This window comes from Pelmatolapia mariae, linkage group LG3_W (genome assembly GCF_036321145.2).
Source record: "Pelmatolapia mariae isolate MD_Pm_ZW linkage group LG3_W, Pm_UMD_F_2, whole genome shotgun sequence".
In the NCBI taxonomy this organism is placed as follows: domain Eukaryota; kingdom Metazoa; phylum Chordata; class Actinopteri; order Cichliformes; family Cichlidae; genus Pelmatolapia; species Pelmatolapia mariae.
Window position 1 is genome coordinate 39,946,634 of NC_086229.1, and position 20,073 is coordinate 39,966,706.

At 43.4% G+C, this 20,073-nt stretch overlaps 1 protein-coding gene across 1 annotated transcript in view; it reads right to left on the reverse strand.

Annotated features, from left to right (window-relative positions):
* LOC134622756 (protein NLRC3-like) overlaps window positions 1-18,974 on the reverse strand; it is a 29,273-nt gene extending 10,299 nt beyond the window's left edge. The window contains exons 1-6 of the mRNA XM_063468115.1: window positions 18,849-18,974; window positions 18,488-18,589; window positions 15,821-15,899; window positions 15,478-15,664; window positions 13,525-15,325; window positions 4,754-4,927 (exon numbers count right to left, since the gene is read on the reverse strand). Of these exons, the coding sequence (XP_063324185.1) occupies window positions 4,754-4,927; window positions 13,525-15,325; window positions 15,478-15,664; window positions 15,821-15,899; window positions 18,488-18,589; window positions 18,849-18,967 (2,462 nt within the window). The 5' untranslated portion in view covers window positions 18,968-18,974. The remainder of the gene's footprint in view (window positions 1-4,753; window positions 4,928-13,524; window positions 15,326-15,477; window positions 15,665-15,820; window positions 15,900-18,487; window positions 18,590-18,848) is intronic.
* Between the last annotated feature and the right edge of the window lie 1,099 nt (window positions 18,975-20,073).

The window sequence follows — 20,073 nt, forward strand, 5'->3', positions numbered from 1 at the left end:
GCTTCTTTATTTCTAGGGTCAAATGGTAGAGAGTCCCAGATTTAAGCCCTGTGGGAGAGTCCGCCAAGGGGGTCATGATCCCCCCGTTGATCCTCTACCTAATCACACGAGCCAAGGTGTGAAAATGGGTGTAGGTCACAATCAGCAAAGCTCATTGTGAAACCTAGCCCCACCCTATCATGTGATTTCTTGAGGTTAGCCTCTGTACAAACAGACTTCAGCCATATGAGAGTGAGTGAGTGAATGAGAGCACACACAGGACACTCTGATCTCTGAATGTGTGTGACTCAGTGAAAAAGAGGATTGTACTGGATATACTGTGACTGACAAACAGAGTTTAAAGAGAAAGGTGTTTGGATTAAAATGGATTTTGCTAAAGTGAACGTGCTAATGAAATCTGAACTGACTGAAATGTGAAGTAAAGATAATTCAGATGTAAAAGAGAGAGAGGGGGTGATAATAAGGTGGGGCTGAAGATCAGTGAAGGGCATGTAAACACCTGATTGGCTGAGTAGAAACTTTAAGAAGATGTGACATTCATCAAGGAATCCTGCTCTCCGGATTATTTCCATGAACACTGAGCTGGAACACATCTACAGTGCTGGAAGTGCCCATCTCACCACCAACCTCTCTGTGCACATTCACTTTTTAACCCTTTGTCACGGCCTTTTATGTTCCAAACATGTTCCAAACACCAAAAAATTGCAAGAAAAGTCCGTGGGTGGCAACGGGAGGTTTGTTTTAGAACGCACTTCTGACTCCATGTTTTAAAAATCATATGCCATTTATTTCGTGGAAAATTATAAACAAAAATCAGCCAAATAACTTCTTAAAACTTAAAATTAAACGAAAGTTAACTTAATTTGCTTTAACAACCTCAAAAGTGGTCAAAAAATCATTTTCTAACCCTCCCGTCCTCCCATCTGACATTTGGCAAACAAAAAACAAAACATTTACCACACCCCTCCAGGGTGCTCTTAATCCCCTGATTAATGGGAGGGTCCATAAGCTAATAAACCAATGTCTTGATGCATTCTCAATCATCCAGGAAAGTAAATCTCCAAAAGTTGAATCTGTTCATCTGAACGTAGCGTTTGATGGGAGAAACGTTTCGTCACTCATCCAAGTGACTTCTTCAGTCTCAGCTGACTGCAGGTTTCCCCAAACCTTATAAACAGTACATTTGCATAATGACTGAACCCAGCCCACTGAAGGAACAATGGGCTGTGAGGTCAGTTCCTTAATCATAATTATGCAAATTCTCATGACCATTGATCAACAACCACTAACCAGATACTCATGTTTATGTGTATCTGGACAAGCAGGGAAGACATAGACATCAACTCTGTCAGGCTGCCTGAGTCCACTCACCCACATCAGTTCAGAACTCTGCATTATCTACTGAGAAAGACTCAGAGGATCAGGGATCAGAAGTTCTACAAAAAGCCGAACAAGACTACCTGTATAGAGGTCTGTGGGCCTACTGATCCACAGTGTCAGCACAACTTTCCCATCATATTCATCTCAGCACAACTAAAACATGTGACTGACCTCAGAGTTTCAAATCGACATCGTGGATTCTCCAGAAGAACACACAGCTGCTTCACTCCTGGATCCTGCAGGTTGTTGTAGTTTCCACTCAGGTCCAGCTCTCTGGGATACGAGGGGTTGGACTTCAGCGCTGCTGCCAGATAATCACAGCTGATCTCTGACAAACCACAGCGCCTCAATCTGTATAAAGAATGAAAGATGTAAGTTTATTAGACAAAGTGTGAGCTTGAAATCATTCAGTGTTTCATCATCTGTTCAGAGCTGAAGAAGGTTCAGAATGTAGAAGTTTAGAAAATGGAAACTCCAAACAGCTGAAGCCACCAGGAAGCAGCTTCAAACAAACACAACAAGAAAAAAAACTCTGTTTCACATTAAAGTCGTACATTTATCATAAAAACATGAAAAAGTCGTGTTTTTCCTTCAAGGAGCCACATGGCTTCACTTTTAAAGGTGAAATGTGAAAGAAATGGACATATTTGAAGTTCAACAACACCTTTTTCCAGTCACATTATTAAAGCAGACAAACTACAAGCTCAGTTTCATTCCAACAATCATCTTCTGACCCTTTATTATTATTGTTATTATTCAATATTTATGGATGATGTTGTAAATTAAGCTCAAATATGTGACAGACATTTCATCCCATTTCAGTTTGGCCTCATCCTGGGCCGGATTATCCAGCACACACTCTGACCACCGGCCCAGGGGCCACGCACAGCTGGGCTCCATCCAAGAGACAGGAAACACGATAATAAAGAGCACCATTTGATCTTCTTATATTTTAGCTTTTCAAGCCAAACAGTACAAAGATGAGCATACATATGTTTTCTGATAAAATGATGTGACAGTAAAGTGGTGGTGTTACAGCCTTTCTCCCCTCTGCTGCCGAGGCTGTTAGTCTCTCCCAAACTCAGCTACAGGACTTCCACATGAATTAAAGCAGCAGAAGTGGCTTTACAAATGAAAGAGGAAGAGAAGAAGAAGAGGAGAGGGAGGCCACCCTGACCATCACTCTAGCTGAAAACATCACACTTCCATTAAAGTTGGTGAGAAAATGTTGAGCAGGATGAGCTGGTGGCTAATCTGGAGGCTGTAGCAGCAGCTCACAGTCACAGTGGATTTCCACTCATGAAAAAGCTCTAGCTGCTTCATTTCTCATTTCATATCAGAGACTTTAAAGCTTCAGTGAAGCTGGACTGTGATGATTTCTTAGGAAAGGCTGGGGTTTTTGGTTTTGTCTTTGCTCACAGGCTTTCGAGCATTTTCCTTATAAAACTAATCCCATACGGGAGCAGCCAGTCACTGACTAACACAGAAAAACAGAATAGTTAAAGTATTAATTTTCATTTCAATTGAGATTTGTTTGTTTTTTTGTGTGTGCAAACACAGATTTTCTGAGACCGTGCCAGCAGTGCGCAATTGCGCACGCGCGCAGCTTAGAGGGAACATTGGGCACCACCACAGTTCACTTCAACAAAACTTTACTTCAGATTTGTTTTCATGATTTGATCCAGTGATGAGAGCTGTTTCCCCCATGTCCAGTCCTTGTACTAAGCTAGGCTAAACATGTCCAGTGCCTGTCTCTGTGCAGCTTTTAATCTGATGTTAATGAGGTAGAAATGGAGGAAGAAGAAAATGACTTCATCCATCAACATGCAGCTGCCAACCCAAATGGTGAGGTGGTGGTTAGTTATTACTGTTGTTTATGATCCCCTACATTATCCTACATTCAAATATATTCTCCAGCTACAATAGTGTTTGTGTTCCTAAAAGGATTTCATGAATGTGTTATTATTCATGTCACATCTGTATGAAACAAAGAGGAAGTGAGGTTTATCCTTCATGATCACAAACTGTTCCAGCATGTAAACCTGAGATCTGTGTGGAGCAGCTGACCTGTACGATGTGCTCAACACAAACATTATTTACCATCAGTTTCTGTGTGACTGAACCACGTGGGTGTTTAAACATCACTTTTAGTTTTAATAGCACATGGCAACATTGAGACGTGAATCTATACAGTAACACTTTGATTTGTTACAGTGAGGAGACTGTTGAAGGGAACGATGAGGGGAAACTAAGAGCAGCAACAGAAACCAGGAGACAAAGCTGAGGTCTGGGTTCCTCTATGCTACACACAGCCTCCTGCTCCTGGACTTTAGTAAACACATAAATAGCTCCAAGTACACTTACTTCAGAAACTCTATTAAACTCATTACAAGTTTACTTCAGGTTTAAATGACCCACAACATCAGCACACATGAGTAAACAAAGTAACCCACACAGCTACTGTTCAAGTGTTACGGCCTCTGGCCTCAGGTGGCCCCGCCTTCCTCTATGGAAATCACAGTGTTCTAGGACTCATGGGGGATTGGCTGGCCCCGGGACCTATGCCCGCCTCAACTACATGCAGATCAGAGTGTGCCAGACCACTCACACCATTGGCTGCTGCAGGAGCCTTGACTACAACGGACCAATGACACAGCTGCCTGCATTTACCGGGGAATACAAAAGGAGGTCCTTCACTCAGTGGCTGCTGCTTAGGACTGAACATGCAGTTTGCCCTTCGTGCCTCCCTTGTCAACCTTTTGTTGAACTTGCTCATATTGCTGAACTGTGTTACACCTTGGTGCATGTTTGAACTTAGCCTGATTAGAGCTTTGAGCTGCTAGCTGGCTGTGTGAGGAATATTGTGACGCTGGCCCGCCTTAGTTTACTCTTAGCTTTTATTTTGTGTGCCGCCAGCTTGCCTTAGTTAACCTTTAGCTTTTACTCTTGTCTTCTCTTTTGTCTTTATATAATAATTGTTTGCCCAGCGGTCTGTTGAACAGCCCTGTCGGTTTTCTGTTTAAAGTTTGTAATTAAAACCTTTCTTTACTCAGTTTTGTGTTCGGGGCTTGTGTATGTTACTCCTCCCCTGACGCCTAGCAGAGGGGGTCGTAACATCAAGTTATTCATCTTTAATACAAATATAGTACCTCATTATTATGAATCTCACAGCTACCTGCTAATTGAACTGAACAATAATTCTGTTTCACCATTAAAACAAAATATGTGACTGTAAAAAATTTTCAGACAGTAATTAAGAATCTCCTAAGCAATCCAAAGATAAAGAAAAGGTCACCTGCCAGTTCTATAAAGCTTGGTTTTTTATGCAATAATATCATTTAATGATCAGCAGTGGGGATGTTTGGATCCTGACCTGAGAGTTTCCAGTCTACAATGTGGACTCTGCAGTGCAGCAGACAGAGACTTCACTCCTGAATCCTGCAGGTCATTGTTACTCAGGTCCAGCTCTTTCAGACTAGCGGACTGGGAGTTGAGAACTGAGGACAGAGCATCACAGCTTTTCTCTGAGAGGTTACAGCCACTCAGTCTGGAAGAAAACAAACAAACAAATTAATTAAATCAGTCAAATTAAACATTTTTTTTAATGCCAGCATGCAATATAATTATTGGTTAACTAAATAGCTTCATTAAAACACAACTCTTCTTCTATATCAGCACTTACTCCTTGTAAGCTCCACCTGCTCCACCTTCTGAGTCAGAAGACATGAAAACAAACTGTAAATCTAGTAGAAACATGATTAGAAATCTTCTCACATCCATTTGTAAATTTAGAGCCTGATACTGAAATATAGCAGCACGGACATTCACAGCAGCAAAGGGTTCTTGCTGATCTGAGCTGGCTTGGCCAAGGCTTATTGAAGATTAAAGAAAGCGGAATCAGCTGTTCAAAACCCCACAAGGCTGCCTGCTGTGACTGAAACAATGGGACGGGTCATGACTTCTCAAAATGGGCTCACTGAACGCAGCACGGATAAGATCTTGAAGAAGCTCATGGCGGTCGTGAGTTCTCAGACTTTGCTCTTTGGGCGCAAAACTGATAACCTCTCGGAGAAGCTCGTGGCTCTCCAACGGGAGATTGAGAGACGAGTGACGGACTGTTAGATCAGCTGTGAAATTGACATGCAGTTGTTGGCACCAAAGAAAACCACCATCATTTCATGCGGCTAACATACCAGCGCCAGCTGTGGTCTCAAGGCTGGAGCTGAACATAACAAATCTCAACCTGATAACAGAGGGTGTTTAGACTGTTCCTTCCCATCCTAAGCATGGGTCAAGGGGACCAGCGCAAATGCTGCAGGCCCGGATGCGCTGTCTAGACCGGCTCCCTGTTGCTTGTCATGTGTTTCTATGGCGTATTAAGAGTTTTCATGTGCTCTGCGCTAAGATAATTTTTTTCTGTTCTCAAACTGATCTCCCTGTTGGAGCTCAGTCTGGGGGGAGTTCTTTTTTCTCCTCATCTTTCCTGATGTTGTGCATTTTCCGCTGTTCGGTTCCAGGTCGCTGCTCTAGCGGCTAACCGGCCAGCTACCTAGCCTGACCTGTCTCCCCAATGTGATGTTTGTGTATTGTATGTACGGTTGGCAAGGTCAGTATCCTAATTGCCCCTTGAAAATAAATACAGTGTTCTGAATCTGAATCTGAAAAGATTACAGAAGACGACTCTGTTCAGTAAATATTACGCTCATGCTGTCAAGAAAAACCAAAGGTAGGTAAAACTCTGGTTGTTGCAGCCATCCAGTATGTTATGCTTTGTACTGTTCTGCTGCAGTTTGTGACACCTGGTGGATGAGTTGTGAAGGATGATGAAACAAACACTTCAGTAAATGTTTTTCTTCTAAACTGGATGTAATTTTGGCAGCCGAGAGTTTTTCACAATCTATCCCAGCTGCAAATAGGAACACAACAAATAAATAACTTTACCCACTTGGATCCTTGTCATTCAAGATTGTGAAAAGATTCTCTACTCAGAGAATACTGCTGATTTTAGATGAGAGAGATGATTTGGAAGATGATGAAGGGGAAGAGTTTTCACAACTTGAGGCCTTTTGTCTTCACTGTATAGGACAGAGAAGACAGGAAGGGAGGGAGCAGTGAGGAGAATAACACACAGGAAATGGTCTTGGGCAGACTCAAACCAGGCCCTGGAGTCACGACTCTAACTTTCAGTACATGGGTCACCTGCTCAGCCAGGTAAGCTACAGCAGTGTGTGAGTTAATTTGAAGACAATGATGACTATAAGTCAGGTAAAAAAAATACTTATCATCAACCAACAAGGGGAAAACATTGAGCTTGAATGACCAAGCTTTGACCAAGGGTGGCTCACTCCTCGGTCTTCATGCCCAAGGAGTGAACCACCCTGCATGGCTATCAATGCGGTGCAACCAAGGCCATCATACAGTACAGGCCATCCAAGCTGATTTTGAACTTTCGTCCCAGATACCACCTTAAAAATCATCTAGATTAGGATATGTTGGCTGATCTGAATTGTGTTCTAGATCCAATCACACAAACAGAGAGTTGTTGTGTGTCCAAGGTGAACAGGAAGAATATATACATGCATAAAGTCAATAAAGTCAGAACGATTGCTTTAGACTGTAGTGCAGTTTATCATCAAAGACAAACAGGCACCATGCTGCCAATAAACGGCATGAAGTCTTACTTGAGTTTTTTCTGTTTTTTGTTCTTTTCTTTTTTTTTTTTTTTTTTTTTTTTTTTTTTCTTTAGTCATTAATAATGGTCTTTGGATAAATTAAAACAAGGTTGGGCAAAAACATTCTTGTATCCCTTACTAATCTGATGGGAGCAATTTCTTGCTTTTTTTTTTTTTTTTTTTTTTTTAACCTGTCCCGTTTGGTTCTTTTGCCATCAGAATTATTGTCTAAAGGCGAAGAAAGATGCCCAACGGATTTACTTTACCAAATGGACCATCCCAGCCTTGCCGTAATGGTCCATTTGATTCAACTTTTTATTGTTTATTTTTTTTTCACTTGCTGAATACGGGACAGACTTGACTGGAGGAGAGAATGTGGAGAAAGAAAGAGGGAAAGAAAAAAAACCTGAGAAGAGGGACGGGGAAAAAGGGCAAAAAACAAAAACCAACAGAATAAGCAGACAAAAAATACATATATCGATCACCTGGATCACCTGTTGAGAAAGAAAAAAGAAAGCAAGCAGAAGAAAACGAGAGTAATAAACAAGATCACAATGATATATGGGAATATGACAGTAAATACTAAATATTAAACATTATTGTGCAGCACGTGAGATCGACAGCGCACAGTGTGCTTTGAGGTAGGAGCCAAAAAGGGTGTAATTTGTGTGTGTGATCACCCGTGTGTACACCTGTGAGCATGAACGCGCTTGTTTTAAAAGGTTCCTTCATGTAATGATCTGCTAGAGGGTGTGGGGGGCCACTGCCCCGACCTCCAGGGCATGAAGCAGGTATGGAGGAGATCAAGACTCCAGACATCCAGAGGCCCCCAGAACACAAGAGACCAAGGAAGACCAACAGAGGGGCAGCTGCGCCACTATCCCAGAAAGAGCTGAGGAGAGTCCCAGATGAGGGGTCACTCAGCAGCCGCGGAGCAGAAGCCAGGGGGGGTTGCAGTGACGTGCCCGTGAGCTCCGCCGGCAGCCAGCTGTGCCTGAGTGGCCGAGCCCCGGGCCTTGAGGCCGAGGGCACCCCATCCCCAAAGTGGCCCGAGCGAGCCCCAGGCTCCAGGCCCCAATAAGCAGCCGCCAAGGAGTGAGCCGGTGGGTACCTGGGCGCCCACCCCCGGAGACAGAGAACCACCAACGCACCGATGTCTGAGGGCGTCCGCCACCGGCAGGGGAAGTGGTGGGGGGAGATGGGCCTCCAAACCTTGGAGGTCCTGAGATGTCCCCAGAGAGGTGGCGTCTGATACCCAACCTGACATATAGACACAGACAAACAGGCACACACAGATACAAACATCTATTCCCACCCTCATGCTCTCATATACAATTGCTCAACACTCACCCAACGTGGAGACAGACATAGAGAGACGCTGTACACACAATCACACTCCCCAAGCGTACTCTAAGCCCCGAGTCTAGGTACCCTTGCCCCTGGAGGGGGAAACTGCACCCAGACTCAGGTGGTGTAACCCTTTTCCCTGCGGTGGGGAGAAGCAGACCGCCCCGACTCCGCAGCAGCAGGGAGGCCCCATACACCAGACCCCAGTCGGACGGCCAACTCCTCCTCCTAGCCCCCCTGCTCCAGCAGGCCGCAGAGAACGGGGGTGTAGGAAGACACCAAACCTCCCTCCACCCGCTCATATGTACTGTTGATGTATGTGTGTTCTAAGGTGTATTTAAAACCCAGGAGGGCATGGGGCCACCTGCCAGAGCAGCAGGTAAGCATATAGCCCCTCCTGCTAGCCCTCAATGTCTACATGTATTTAAAATTGAGAGGTGGGCAATGACGCCAGGGGTGAGGTGTACACCCTGATGGTAGTTTGGAATCCGTGTAGCGTGCCCACCTCCAAGATCCTATATGTATGTGTAATGAGAGTGTGAGTAATGTGAATGTCTAAGTTGTGGGATAAAATTGAGGCAGAGGCAGCCAGAAGGGGACAGAGGGGGGGGATGTCTCCTCTGCACCCTGGTGACACACCCCTACCCCAAGGCCCTGCATGTGTGGGTGATTGTGGTGGAGCGGGAAGAGGGAGGCCGCTGGAGATGGGGAGGGAAGGAAGGGAGGGGCAAGTGACCCCTCCCTGGGCCAGCTCCCCCGCTGACCCCAGTAGGCACCCCCATGCTGTGCAACCCGCCAGGGAAAGGGGGCCCAGGCCCATCCGGACCGGGGCCCAGTGCAGCAGCGCCCCCCGTCCCCACAGAGCCCGGGACAATTCACCTGACCCCACCACAGAGAAAACTGCACCCCCCCCATCATCCACTCATCTTCCAGACTACACAAGACAATAGACGCCCAGGCTGAGATCTTCCTCCACCACTCCTGTATCTCCCCCTCCTGCAGAGAGAGTTCCTGAAGAGAGGAAAGCTCCTGCAAGATGTGACAACCTCCCCCACCAGTTGAAGAGCCCCCCAGGTGGCTCGATGCACCGGCGGCACCCCGCGCCAGGGCCGGGCCCCCATACACCCACCCGCCCACAACCTCGGCAACACACCAACCAGGACCCAAGCCCTTGAGGCCCGGCCAGGGCCCCAGCCCAGAGACGGAGCGCCCCCAGAACCTCACGCCCATCCCGGACCCACCCAGGGGCAGCCAGGCTACCAGGTCAGTAACCCACGTCCGTCAGCACAGACCCTCCCCTAGCCCCGCTGCACGCAGCCACGAGGAAACCGTCACCTAAGAGCCAACAGAGCCCCTAATTGGCCATGACCGCTACCCCGGGTTGAGCCCCCCAAGGAAGATGCTCCTGGGGAACCCCCCGACGCCCTAAGCCTGTCCCTACCCCCACACCAATCACAACAGTGAAGGTGGGACCAAACTATGGCCCCCCACCCCCACTAGGTGATGGAGCTGATCAAAGGAGCCCAGAGCAATTGATCTGATGTGGTGGCAGAGGCTGTGTCAAGACTAATGTAATCTAATAGATAATTTCTATATTGGTTAGAATTAAGATTATTTTTATTTTTCCAGTTCATGAGGACTGTTTTCTTGGTAGACGTAAAGCCCATCTTGAACATCCGATGACCTGTATAGTGCACTCTATGTAGTATTTTGTATTGAATTAATTGAAGACTGGGATTTCTAATTAAATGAAAGGTTTTTAAGCAAATCTGAGACCAGAAGTTTTGGTCTAAGTTAACTGATAAATCCGCTTCCCATTTTGCAATAGGAAGTGATATTGATTCATCTGTTTTAGAAAGCATTCTGTATATTTTGGATAGTAATTTGGGGGTTTTAAGAGTAAGAAATTGAACCACACTTGGTGGTGTTTGTAGTTCAACTTGACCCGGTTTAAATCTCTTTTTTACTATGGATTTAATTTGTTGATATTCTAAAAATCTTTTCTTGTTGATCCCATATTGTGTAACTAGTCTGTCAAATGAAATAAATTCTGTTCCTTCTAGTATATGTTCTAAATATTTGATTCCTTTACTACTCCAATCTGAAAAGTTTATCATATTATTGTTTTGTAATATGTCAGGGTTGTTCCAGATAGGTGTACGTTTGCATGGGATTAATGGAGACTCTGTCAACTTCAGAAACTCCCACCACGCTGTCAGAGAGGAGCTGATGTTGACGCTTTTGAAGCATTCATGTCGTTGGATGTTTGAGCTGATAAACGGTAGATCTGAAATCTCTAGATTATTGCAAAGTGCTTGTTCTACATCTAGCCAAGGTTCATCTAAGAGGGTATGTTTTTGCCATCCTGAGATAAACTGAAGCCTGTTGGCCAAGAAGTAGTGCTGAAAGTTAGGTAGTTCTAATCCTCCTTTATCCTTGGTCTTTTGTAGTGTTTTTAAGCTTATACGTGGGGGCTTATTTTTCCAAAGGAATTTGGACATATATGAATCTAGAGATCTGAACCAATCTTGCGGCGGTTTAGTTGGGATCATTGAGAATAAATAATTTATTTTTGGTAATACCATCATTTTTATAGCGGCAACCCTTCCCATGAGTGATATGGGTAGACATTTCCACCTAGCCAGATCACCTTCTACTTTCTTTAAAAGTGGGATATGGTTTAATTTAGTTAGATCTGCAAGCTTGGGAGAAACATTAATACCTAAATATTTTATATTTCCCGATTGCAGTGGAGTAGAAGAGGAATTATGGAAGGAGCAATTAATCGGAAGGACTGTAGATTTTGACCAGTTAATTGAGTAATCTGATATTCTTGCAAAAGAGTTTATCAGTTCGATCACCCCAGAGATATTGGTTTGTGAATTTTGGAGAAAGAGTAACACATCATCCGCATAAAGGCTGATTTTATGTTCCACGTTCTTGCATTTTATGCCCTTAATTACTGAATTCTGTCTAATTGCTGCTGCTAGTGGTTCGATAAAAATTGCAAACAGTGAAGGGGAGAGTGGGCATCCCTGCCTGGTGCCCCTCAGGAGACAGAAGCTGGAGGATGTCTGGTCATTTGTTCTGACACAAGCTGTTGGGGAATTATATAATATTTTTAACCAGTTGATGAAAGAAGATCCAAAACCAAATTTGTGTAAAGTTGCAAATAGAAATTTCCAGTTAACTCTGTCAAACGCTTTTTCTGCATCTAGAGAAAATATTGTAGTTTCAAGGTTTTTACTGTATGAGTAGTCTATCAAATTAAGTAATCTACGTGTATTTGTTGATGAGTGCCTACCTTTTATGAAACCAGTTTGGTCAGGATGAATTAAGAGGGGGGTTATTTTCTCTAGTCTCTTTGAGAGAGCTTTGCAAATTATTTTAAGGTCTACATTTATAAGGGATATTGGACGATAGCTTGAGGGATATACAGGGTCTTTGCCTGGTTTTAGCAGGAGATTAATGTTTGCAGAATTCATATTTGATGGAAGTCTGCCATTTTCTTTGATTTCCAACAACGTTCTGTAAAAAACTGGTGCTAGAATCGTCCAGAATTCTTTGTAGAATTCTGCAGGACAGCCGTCTGGACCTGGAGCCTTATTATTGGGCATATTTATCAGGGCTTCTTGGAGTTCACCTGGCGTCAGTGGCGAATCCAGTGCCATTGCTTGAGTGTCTAATAATTTTGGGAGAGTTATGTTGTCTAAAAACTGATCAATTTCCTTTTTAGATGGGTTTATTTGTGGTGAATACAACGTTTTATAGAAATCCCTGAAAATGTTGTTTATTTGTTTCGGTTCATATATTGTGTTCCCAGATGAATCTTGAACAGCACATATAGTTGTTTTTTCTTTATTTATTTTTAGCTGGTTTGCTAGAAATTGACCGGATTTATTACTATGTTCATAATTTTGTAAGCGTAGTCTTTGTACTAAGAATTTTGTTTTTTTATCAATTACCTCATTTAATTCTAGTTTTGTTTTGCGTATTTTGTTCAATGTTTCCTGATCTTGGTGGGACGCGTAGGCTTCTTCTAGTGATTTGATGGTTTTTTCTAATTCCTGAATATTTTTGTTTTCTTTTTTCTTTTTATGTGATGAGAAAGAAATTATTTTACCTCTCATCACGGCTTTCCCTGCTTCCCATAAAACAGAAGCTGATGTTCCGGGAGTGTCATTAAAGTCTAAATATGAAGTCCACTCTTTTTTAAAATATTTAATAAAGTCTTCATCTTTAAGCAGTGATGTATTAAATCTCCAGTTTTTACTTGGCGTAGTATTATTCTTGTGCATTAGTGTTAAAGATACAGGAGGATGATCGCTGACAGCTATAGGGTGAATCTCAGTGTCTGAAATGTCACTCAGCAGTGAGCTGCTGACCAAAAAATAATTTCTTTTCTTTTTTAAATCAAGATTAAGTTTTATAGCAACCACAGCAGAGATGACCAGGGAAGGTGTGCTTGAGGGGATATAGCTAAAACAGCTGGTTTCAGACTGAAGATGAACTGAGGTGCTGCACCCAAGTCTGTAACAACATTTTGACAACAGTGTGAAAGAAAAACTGGAAGAAAAGCAGGTTCAGGGAGGGACAAACATCTGCTGCAACCAGATTGGAGTGAGAGGAGAGAGCAGGCCAACAACAACAAAGAAACAACAAACAAACTGTGGAAGACCGAAGCAGAGTTTAGTTTAAAGTGTAACTAAGGATGTTTCTCTGGCTACCATGATTCACTGAGTAATTCAAATGCTTTCTTTAATGCAGGACCCACCATGCATGTAAAAGCAAGTGTTTCACCAACATTTGTGACTAAAAATAGACCTGCAGTAGAAATGTATCTAGGAGCATGCATGTGAATATAAAGTATCACAACATTAGGCACATGCAGCCTAAGTTTTTAAACAAAGACTGATAACAGAACAGCAGCAGTGATGATCAGAGTTTATTGTGAATTCAGCGTCTCGAGTACACCGAGTTCTGGAGGCATCAAAGAGGTTACAGTTGTATTGGAGAAATCCCAAAACTTTAGGATACAAATTCATACAAAGACAGAAAGCCTGGTGAAATAAATTACTGACACAGTTGGATGTTAAAGTAAAGACATGAGTACAAATGTACTCACAGAGCTTTGTTGGAGGCTTTGACCACTGGCAGCAGCCACAGAAGAGCCTCTTCTGAAGCAGAGTACTTCTTCAGGTCAAACACATCCAGATCTTTTTCTGATGACAGTAAGATGAAGACCAGAGCTGACCACTGAGCAGGAGACAGTTTATCTGTGGAGAGACTTCCTGATCTCAGGGACTGTTGGATCTCCACCACTAGAGAACGATCATTCAGTTCATTCAGACAGTGGAACAGATTGATGCTTTTCTCTGCAGACAGATTCTCACTGAGTTTCTCCTTGATGTACTGGACTGTTTCCTGATTGGTCTGTGAGCTACTTCCTGTCTGTGTCAGCAGACCTCGTAGGAGTGTCTGATTGGTCTGCAGTGAAAGACCCAGGAGGAAGCGGAGAAACAAGTCCAGGTGTCCATTTGGACTCTGTAAGGCCTTGTTCACAGCACTCCGGTGGAGAGATTGAAGTTTTGGTTTGTTAAATAATTTAGATTTCTTGGAGGTTGTTTGTTCCTCTTCCAGCAGATTGAGTCCAGAGTTGATGAAGGTCAGATGGACATGAAGAGCAGCCAGAAACTCCTGAACACTCAGATGGATGAAGCAGAACACCTTGTCCTGGTACAGTCCTCTCTCCTCTTTAAAGATCTGTGTGAACACTCCTGAGTACACTGAGGCTGCTCTGATATCGATGCCACACTCTGTCAGGTCTGATTCATAGAAGATCAGGTTTCCTTTCTGCAGCTGATCAAAAGCCAGTTTTCCCAGAGACTCCATCATCTTCCTGCTCTCTGGACTCCAGTGTGGATCTGTCTCAGCTCCTCCATCATACTTGACCTTCTTCACTTTGGCCTGAACCACCAGGAAGTGGATGTACATCTCAGTCAGGGTCTTGGGCAGCTGTCCTCCCTCTCTGGTTTCCAGCACATCCTCCAGAACTGTAGCAGTGATCCAGCAGAAGACTGGGATGTGGCACATGATGTGGAGGCTTCGTGATGTCTTGATGTGGGAGATGATCCTGCTGGCCTGCTCCTCATCTCTGAATCTCTTCCTGAAGTACTTCTTCTTCTGTGGATCAGTGAACCCTCTGACCTCTGTCACCATGCCAACACAGTCAGGAGGGATCTGATTGGCTGCTGCAGGTCGTGTGGTTATCCAGAGGCGAGCAGAGGGAAGCAGGTTCCCCCTGATGAGGTTTATCAGCAGCACATCCACTGAGGTGGACTTTCTAGGGTCAGTCAGGATTGTAGTTTTGTGGAAGTCCAGAGGAAGTCGACACTCATCCAGACCATCAAAGATGAACACAACCTGGAAGTCTTCAAAGCTGCAGATTCCTGCTTCTTTGGTTTCAGTAAAGAAGTGATGAACAAGTTCCACCAAGCTGAACTTTTCCTCTTTCAGCACATTCAGCTCTCTGAAAGTGAATGGAAATATGAACTGGATGTCCTGGTTGGCTTTGTCTTCAGCCCAGTCCAGGGTGTATTTCTGTGTTAAGACTGTTTTCCCAATGCCAGCCACTCCCTTTGTCAGCACTGTTCTGATTGGTTCATCTCTTCCAGGTGAGGCTTTAAAGATGTCTTCTTGTCTGATTGTTGTTTCTGGTCTGTCTGGTTTCCTGGATGCTGTTTCAATCTGTCTGACCTCATGTTCATCATTGACCTCTGCAATCCCTCCCTCTGTGATGTAGAGCTCTGTGTAGATCTGATTCAGAAGGGTTGGGTTTCCTGCTTTAGCGATCCCCTCAAACACACACTGGAACTTCTTCTTCAGGGTGGATTTAAGGTTATGCTGACAAATGGCAGCAATGTGCTCTGAAAGAGAAGAAATATATAGAATATCATTTGAAAGTGGAAATAAACACTTAATTCCAAAATGAATCTTTAAAACATGTTGCTCCATCTCATCAGACATGAGAAAATATTCATTTATCCAGCAGCTTAAATCTTTAGATAAATCCTCTTACTGTTCTGCAGACAGTCAACCAGCTCCTCCTGCTTCATTCTCCTCAGGAAGTCCACTGTGATCTTCACAAATGCCTCTCTGCTGCTGCTCCTCTGACTCTCTAAGCATTCTGGGTAATCTGGACTCAGAACCTTCTGGATCTTCTTCAGCTCGTTCTTCACAAAAGTGATGATGTTGTCCTCCAGCAGCTGGAACAGAATATTTATGAATGAGCCAATCAGACTGAAATCATGGAGCCAAACATCAGATCCATGTTGGACACACTGACACTGGTCTACAAAGAGCAGCATGGAGATGATTGTGAACAGAATAGATGTAACAGTAGTTGTTGTACATGTACAGACCATAAATATGGAGTCCAGCTGTGTTTGATGCTGCTGGGCAGACTGACCACTGGGAACCTCTGAGCTCTGCTGGTCCACTCTGTGGAGGAACCATGAAGGATTAGATCAAGCACAGGATAGAGATCCAGCAGTTTCTGCTCAAATAACTTCATCTGAATCAAGTCTGTCCAATTTTAATCTCTCAGATTGTGAACATATCAGTAATTTTCAGTCTGTTTTTATGGACGTCCTTTTCAGTGGTGATGTCAGGGATGATTTTGAAGAAGCTCATTAAACTGAACCATCAGCAGATCACTGCTCCAAAACCAGAACATGATCCGAGGTCTCCCTCCACCACCAGAACACCAGCTTTACTAACGTGGTAGATCAGTGTAGTACAGATCAATAACTGATGAGTCATTTGATCAAAATCACTGAGTGCTTCACATCTGACCCTCTGATGTTTCTGTGGACATTTTGCATATTTAATGAATGTCTGACAGTTTTACATTCATTCTATGAATACAGTGGAAATGTTGTGTTATTGTCTCCATGTTTTTTCCAGCATCATAAATTCTTAAGTTCAGAAAATTAGATTCTTTTTTCCCAGCTGAAGAACAAAATTTATTCTCTATTGAAATCTGCATCGTCCACCAGAGAACAACAGCCTGATACCTGCAGGCCTGACAACAGCAGATGTATCACTCCTGTAACACCTGTAAGATTCAGCAGTCGCCTCATTGTTCTGATACACACAACAAAACTATTGACTACACTACACACTAACACACTCCAAACACACCACACGTCTCAAATCTCTCACATCTCAAAACACCGCCATCACTCCTAAAACTTCCCCCTCCCTAAACATCTAAATGCCATATCACCATATCATTTTTTGATTGGTCGACATGGTACATTTTTCCAAAAGGTGGGGTTATTTGGTTTTGTTTTTGCTCACAGGCTTTCGACCGTTTTCCTTATAAAACGGAGTTTTTACCATTTCTTCCCACAGTAAATATAAACAACGACAGTATTCAGGAAGAAAACCAAACATTGCAGATATTTTTATCATAACTCTGGTTTTACGTGGCCTATCAACACAATTTAAAAACTGGTATAAAGTCCACACTTTTTCCGTCAGTTGTTCCGTCTGTCCTGCTCACATCTCCAATGGTTGTACACGTTGTCATTAACATGGCTTCACTCCACATCAGTCACGCCGCTTTGCTCGCTAAAACACCGGTGTCGGCACATAAGGACGCTGTCATAGCCTGTCAACGACGTTGATTAGCTGCGTATATACGAATGTGAATCGCATCATTGGCTGGACTATGGGATAAGGTGGCATCTTCTAATCCCATACGGGAGCAGCCAGTCACTTACTGACTAACACTGCGAAACAGAATTGTTAACGTATTTACTTTAATTTTAATTGAGATTTGATTTTTTTTTATGCGCAACACAGATTTTCTGTGCGTAGAGACCGTGCCATCAGTGCGCAATTGCGCACGTGTGCAGCTTAGAGGGAACCTAACCTTTTCGGGTTGAGGATGGAGTCAAGCTCAACTCCCAGTCCTACTGCCAGTTTCTGGAAGACACCTTCTTCAAGCAGTGGTACAGGAAGAAGTCTGCATCCTTCAAGAAAAACATGATTTTCATGCAGGACAATGCTCCATCACACGCGTCCAAGTACTCCACAGCGTGGCTGGCAAGAAAGGGTATAAAAGAAGAAAAACTAATGACATGGCCTCCTTGTTCACCTGATCTGAACCCCATTGAGAACCTGTGGTCCATCATCAAATGTGAGATTTACAAGGAGGGAAAACAGTACACCTCTCTGAACAGTGTCTGGGAGGCTGTGGTTGCTGCTGCACGCAATGTTGATGGTGAACAGATCAAAACACTGACAGAATCCATGGATGGCAGGCTTTTGAGTGTCCTTGCAAAGAAAGGTGGCTATATTGGTCGCTGATTTGTTTTTGTTTTGTTTTTGAATGTCAGAAATGTATATTTGTGAATGTGGAGATGTTATATTGGTTTCACTGGTAAAAATAAATAATTGAAATGGGTATATATTTGTTTTTTGTTATGTTGCCTAATAATTATGCACAGTAATAGTCACCTGCACACACAGATATCCCCCTAAAATAGCTAAAACTGAAAACAAACTAAAAACTACTTCCAAAAACATTCAGCTTTGATATTAATGAGTTTTTTGGGTTCATTGAGAACATGGTTGTTGTTCAATAATAAGATCAGTCCTCAAAAATACAACTTGCCTAATAATTCTGCACTCCCTGTAAATCTGAGCATCAGTATGGTGGGATTTATCCACTACATCCACACCACTGTGGTTCAGTGTTGTCCTGATGGAGTGACAGCAGCCAGTATGATCCAGGCTTTAGCTGCTGGGTCTCTGTGTGACCTCTCAGACTGTTTAACAGATCAGACACAAAGAGAATCAGAGCAGCTCTTTAAAGACAAACATGAACCCACTCAGGTCACACTTTCCCCACAGATATGAGCATCACTGTCCTCAAACAGCAAATGACCAAGTCTAACATTTGGATCTTTTCTCTTTCATTGTTTTCTTTTTAATGAATCTTTGTAACAATCTGAGGATGTTTCAGGTCAGATTTATCCAGGAAACACAAACATGTGAAGGAGTCATCACAGCTCTCTGACCTCGTTGGTCCAGGTTCACCACTGAAGAGTGGAGGGTCACCTTTGGACCGGTCACTCCTCACAGACGGACAGCTGGACCCTGCAGACTGTGACCTCTGACCTCTGCAGACACAAACATGATTGAAGTAGCTGTGATCACACAGACTGCAGATAATGCAGCTGTTTCCTGTCAGTAACATCCTCTTAGATTAGAGTTCAGCGTTTTACAGGAAAACTGGAGAAAACTGATTTTTGTTACAAATTCATTCATTTTCATTTCCTCTCAGCTCACAAACACAGTCAGAAAATCAACCAGAATCAACACTGATTATAATGTCAGTGCAGAATTATTTCTGTTACTCAGTGAGTTCAGCTCTCTGACCTCGTTGGTCCAGGTTTACCACTCAAGTCTGGAGGTTCATCTTTGGACCGGTCACTCCTCACAGACGGACAGCTGGACCCTGCAGACTCTGCTCTGTCCTCCTCTTCCTCCATCATCATCTTCAGTCAGTCTGAGAGTTAAACCACAAACACTCAGTGAGTTCACATTAACAGGAGTAACTGAGTTACAGTCGCTGACCTCTGACCTGTCATGTAACCTAGAAACCAGGTCACATGATTCACATCAGCTCACACACACTTTCTACCTTCACCTGCAGAGGAAACAAATCATTCATGTGCACATCAACTGAAATCTTCCTTTCCATCATGTGTGCTGTCCAAATATCAGCTGCTTCTTTCCTGCTTCATCTCAGTGTCAGCTGAATGCAGTCAGACAGCAGTGTGAGGCAGAGGAAGCTGCCATCAGCTGCTCTACTATCAGTCCACTAGATGGAGCCGTGAAGCACACACGATGCATTCACTGACACACACTGATTCACTATTAATAAGAAAAATTAGAAGTGACAGTTTGTTTCTGTACTTGTGTTGATATGGACGTTGTGTAATGTTTCCTCTGTCAGTGCGCCCCAGGGTGGCTGTAGCTACAATGTAGCTGCCATCACCAGTGTGTGAATGGGTGGATGACTGGATGTGTAAAGCGCTTTGGGGTCCTTAGGGACTAGTAAATGGCCTGTATTTGTAAATACAAATACAGGCCATTTACCATTATCTAATTAAGTCAGTCTAAATATCAAACCCAACAACCTTTGTATTGTTGTGATAACTACTTCCTGTTGAAGCAGATCCAATATTTGTAACGAAGGATTTTTAAGCAGATAAAGTCAGCATGTTTAATTCAGTTCTACACTACATCTGCACTGTAATTATAAAGACCCCCGACCTCCAACAGCTGTTGACACAGTAACTGCTTATGGTCAAACAGATGTGTCCACCTCGCAGCAGTTACTGTGGAACAGCAGCTGAGCTCATTCTGCAGTCAGTGTGTCAGTGAGAGCAGCAGCTCCTCTCCACCTCCTCCACAGACTGATGGATGCAGGAAAATCACTCTGGATTCTAATGATGAACAGATCAGTCCTGAGTTTGATGACATGGAGCTGACACATGTCACATTTACTGAATCCTGAAATCACATGAATGAAGAATTCCACTAACAACTGTTCCTTCATCTCTAATATCTCACAAAAGTGACAGCCCCCTTACATTTT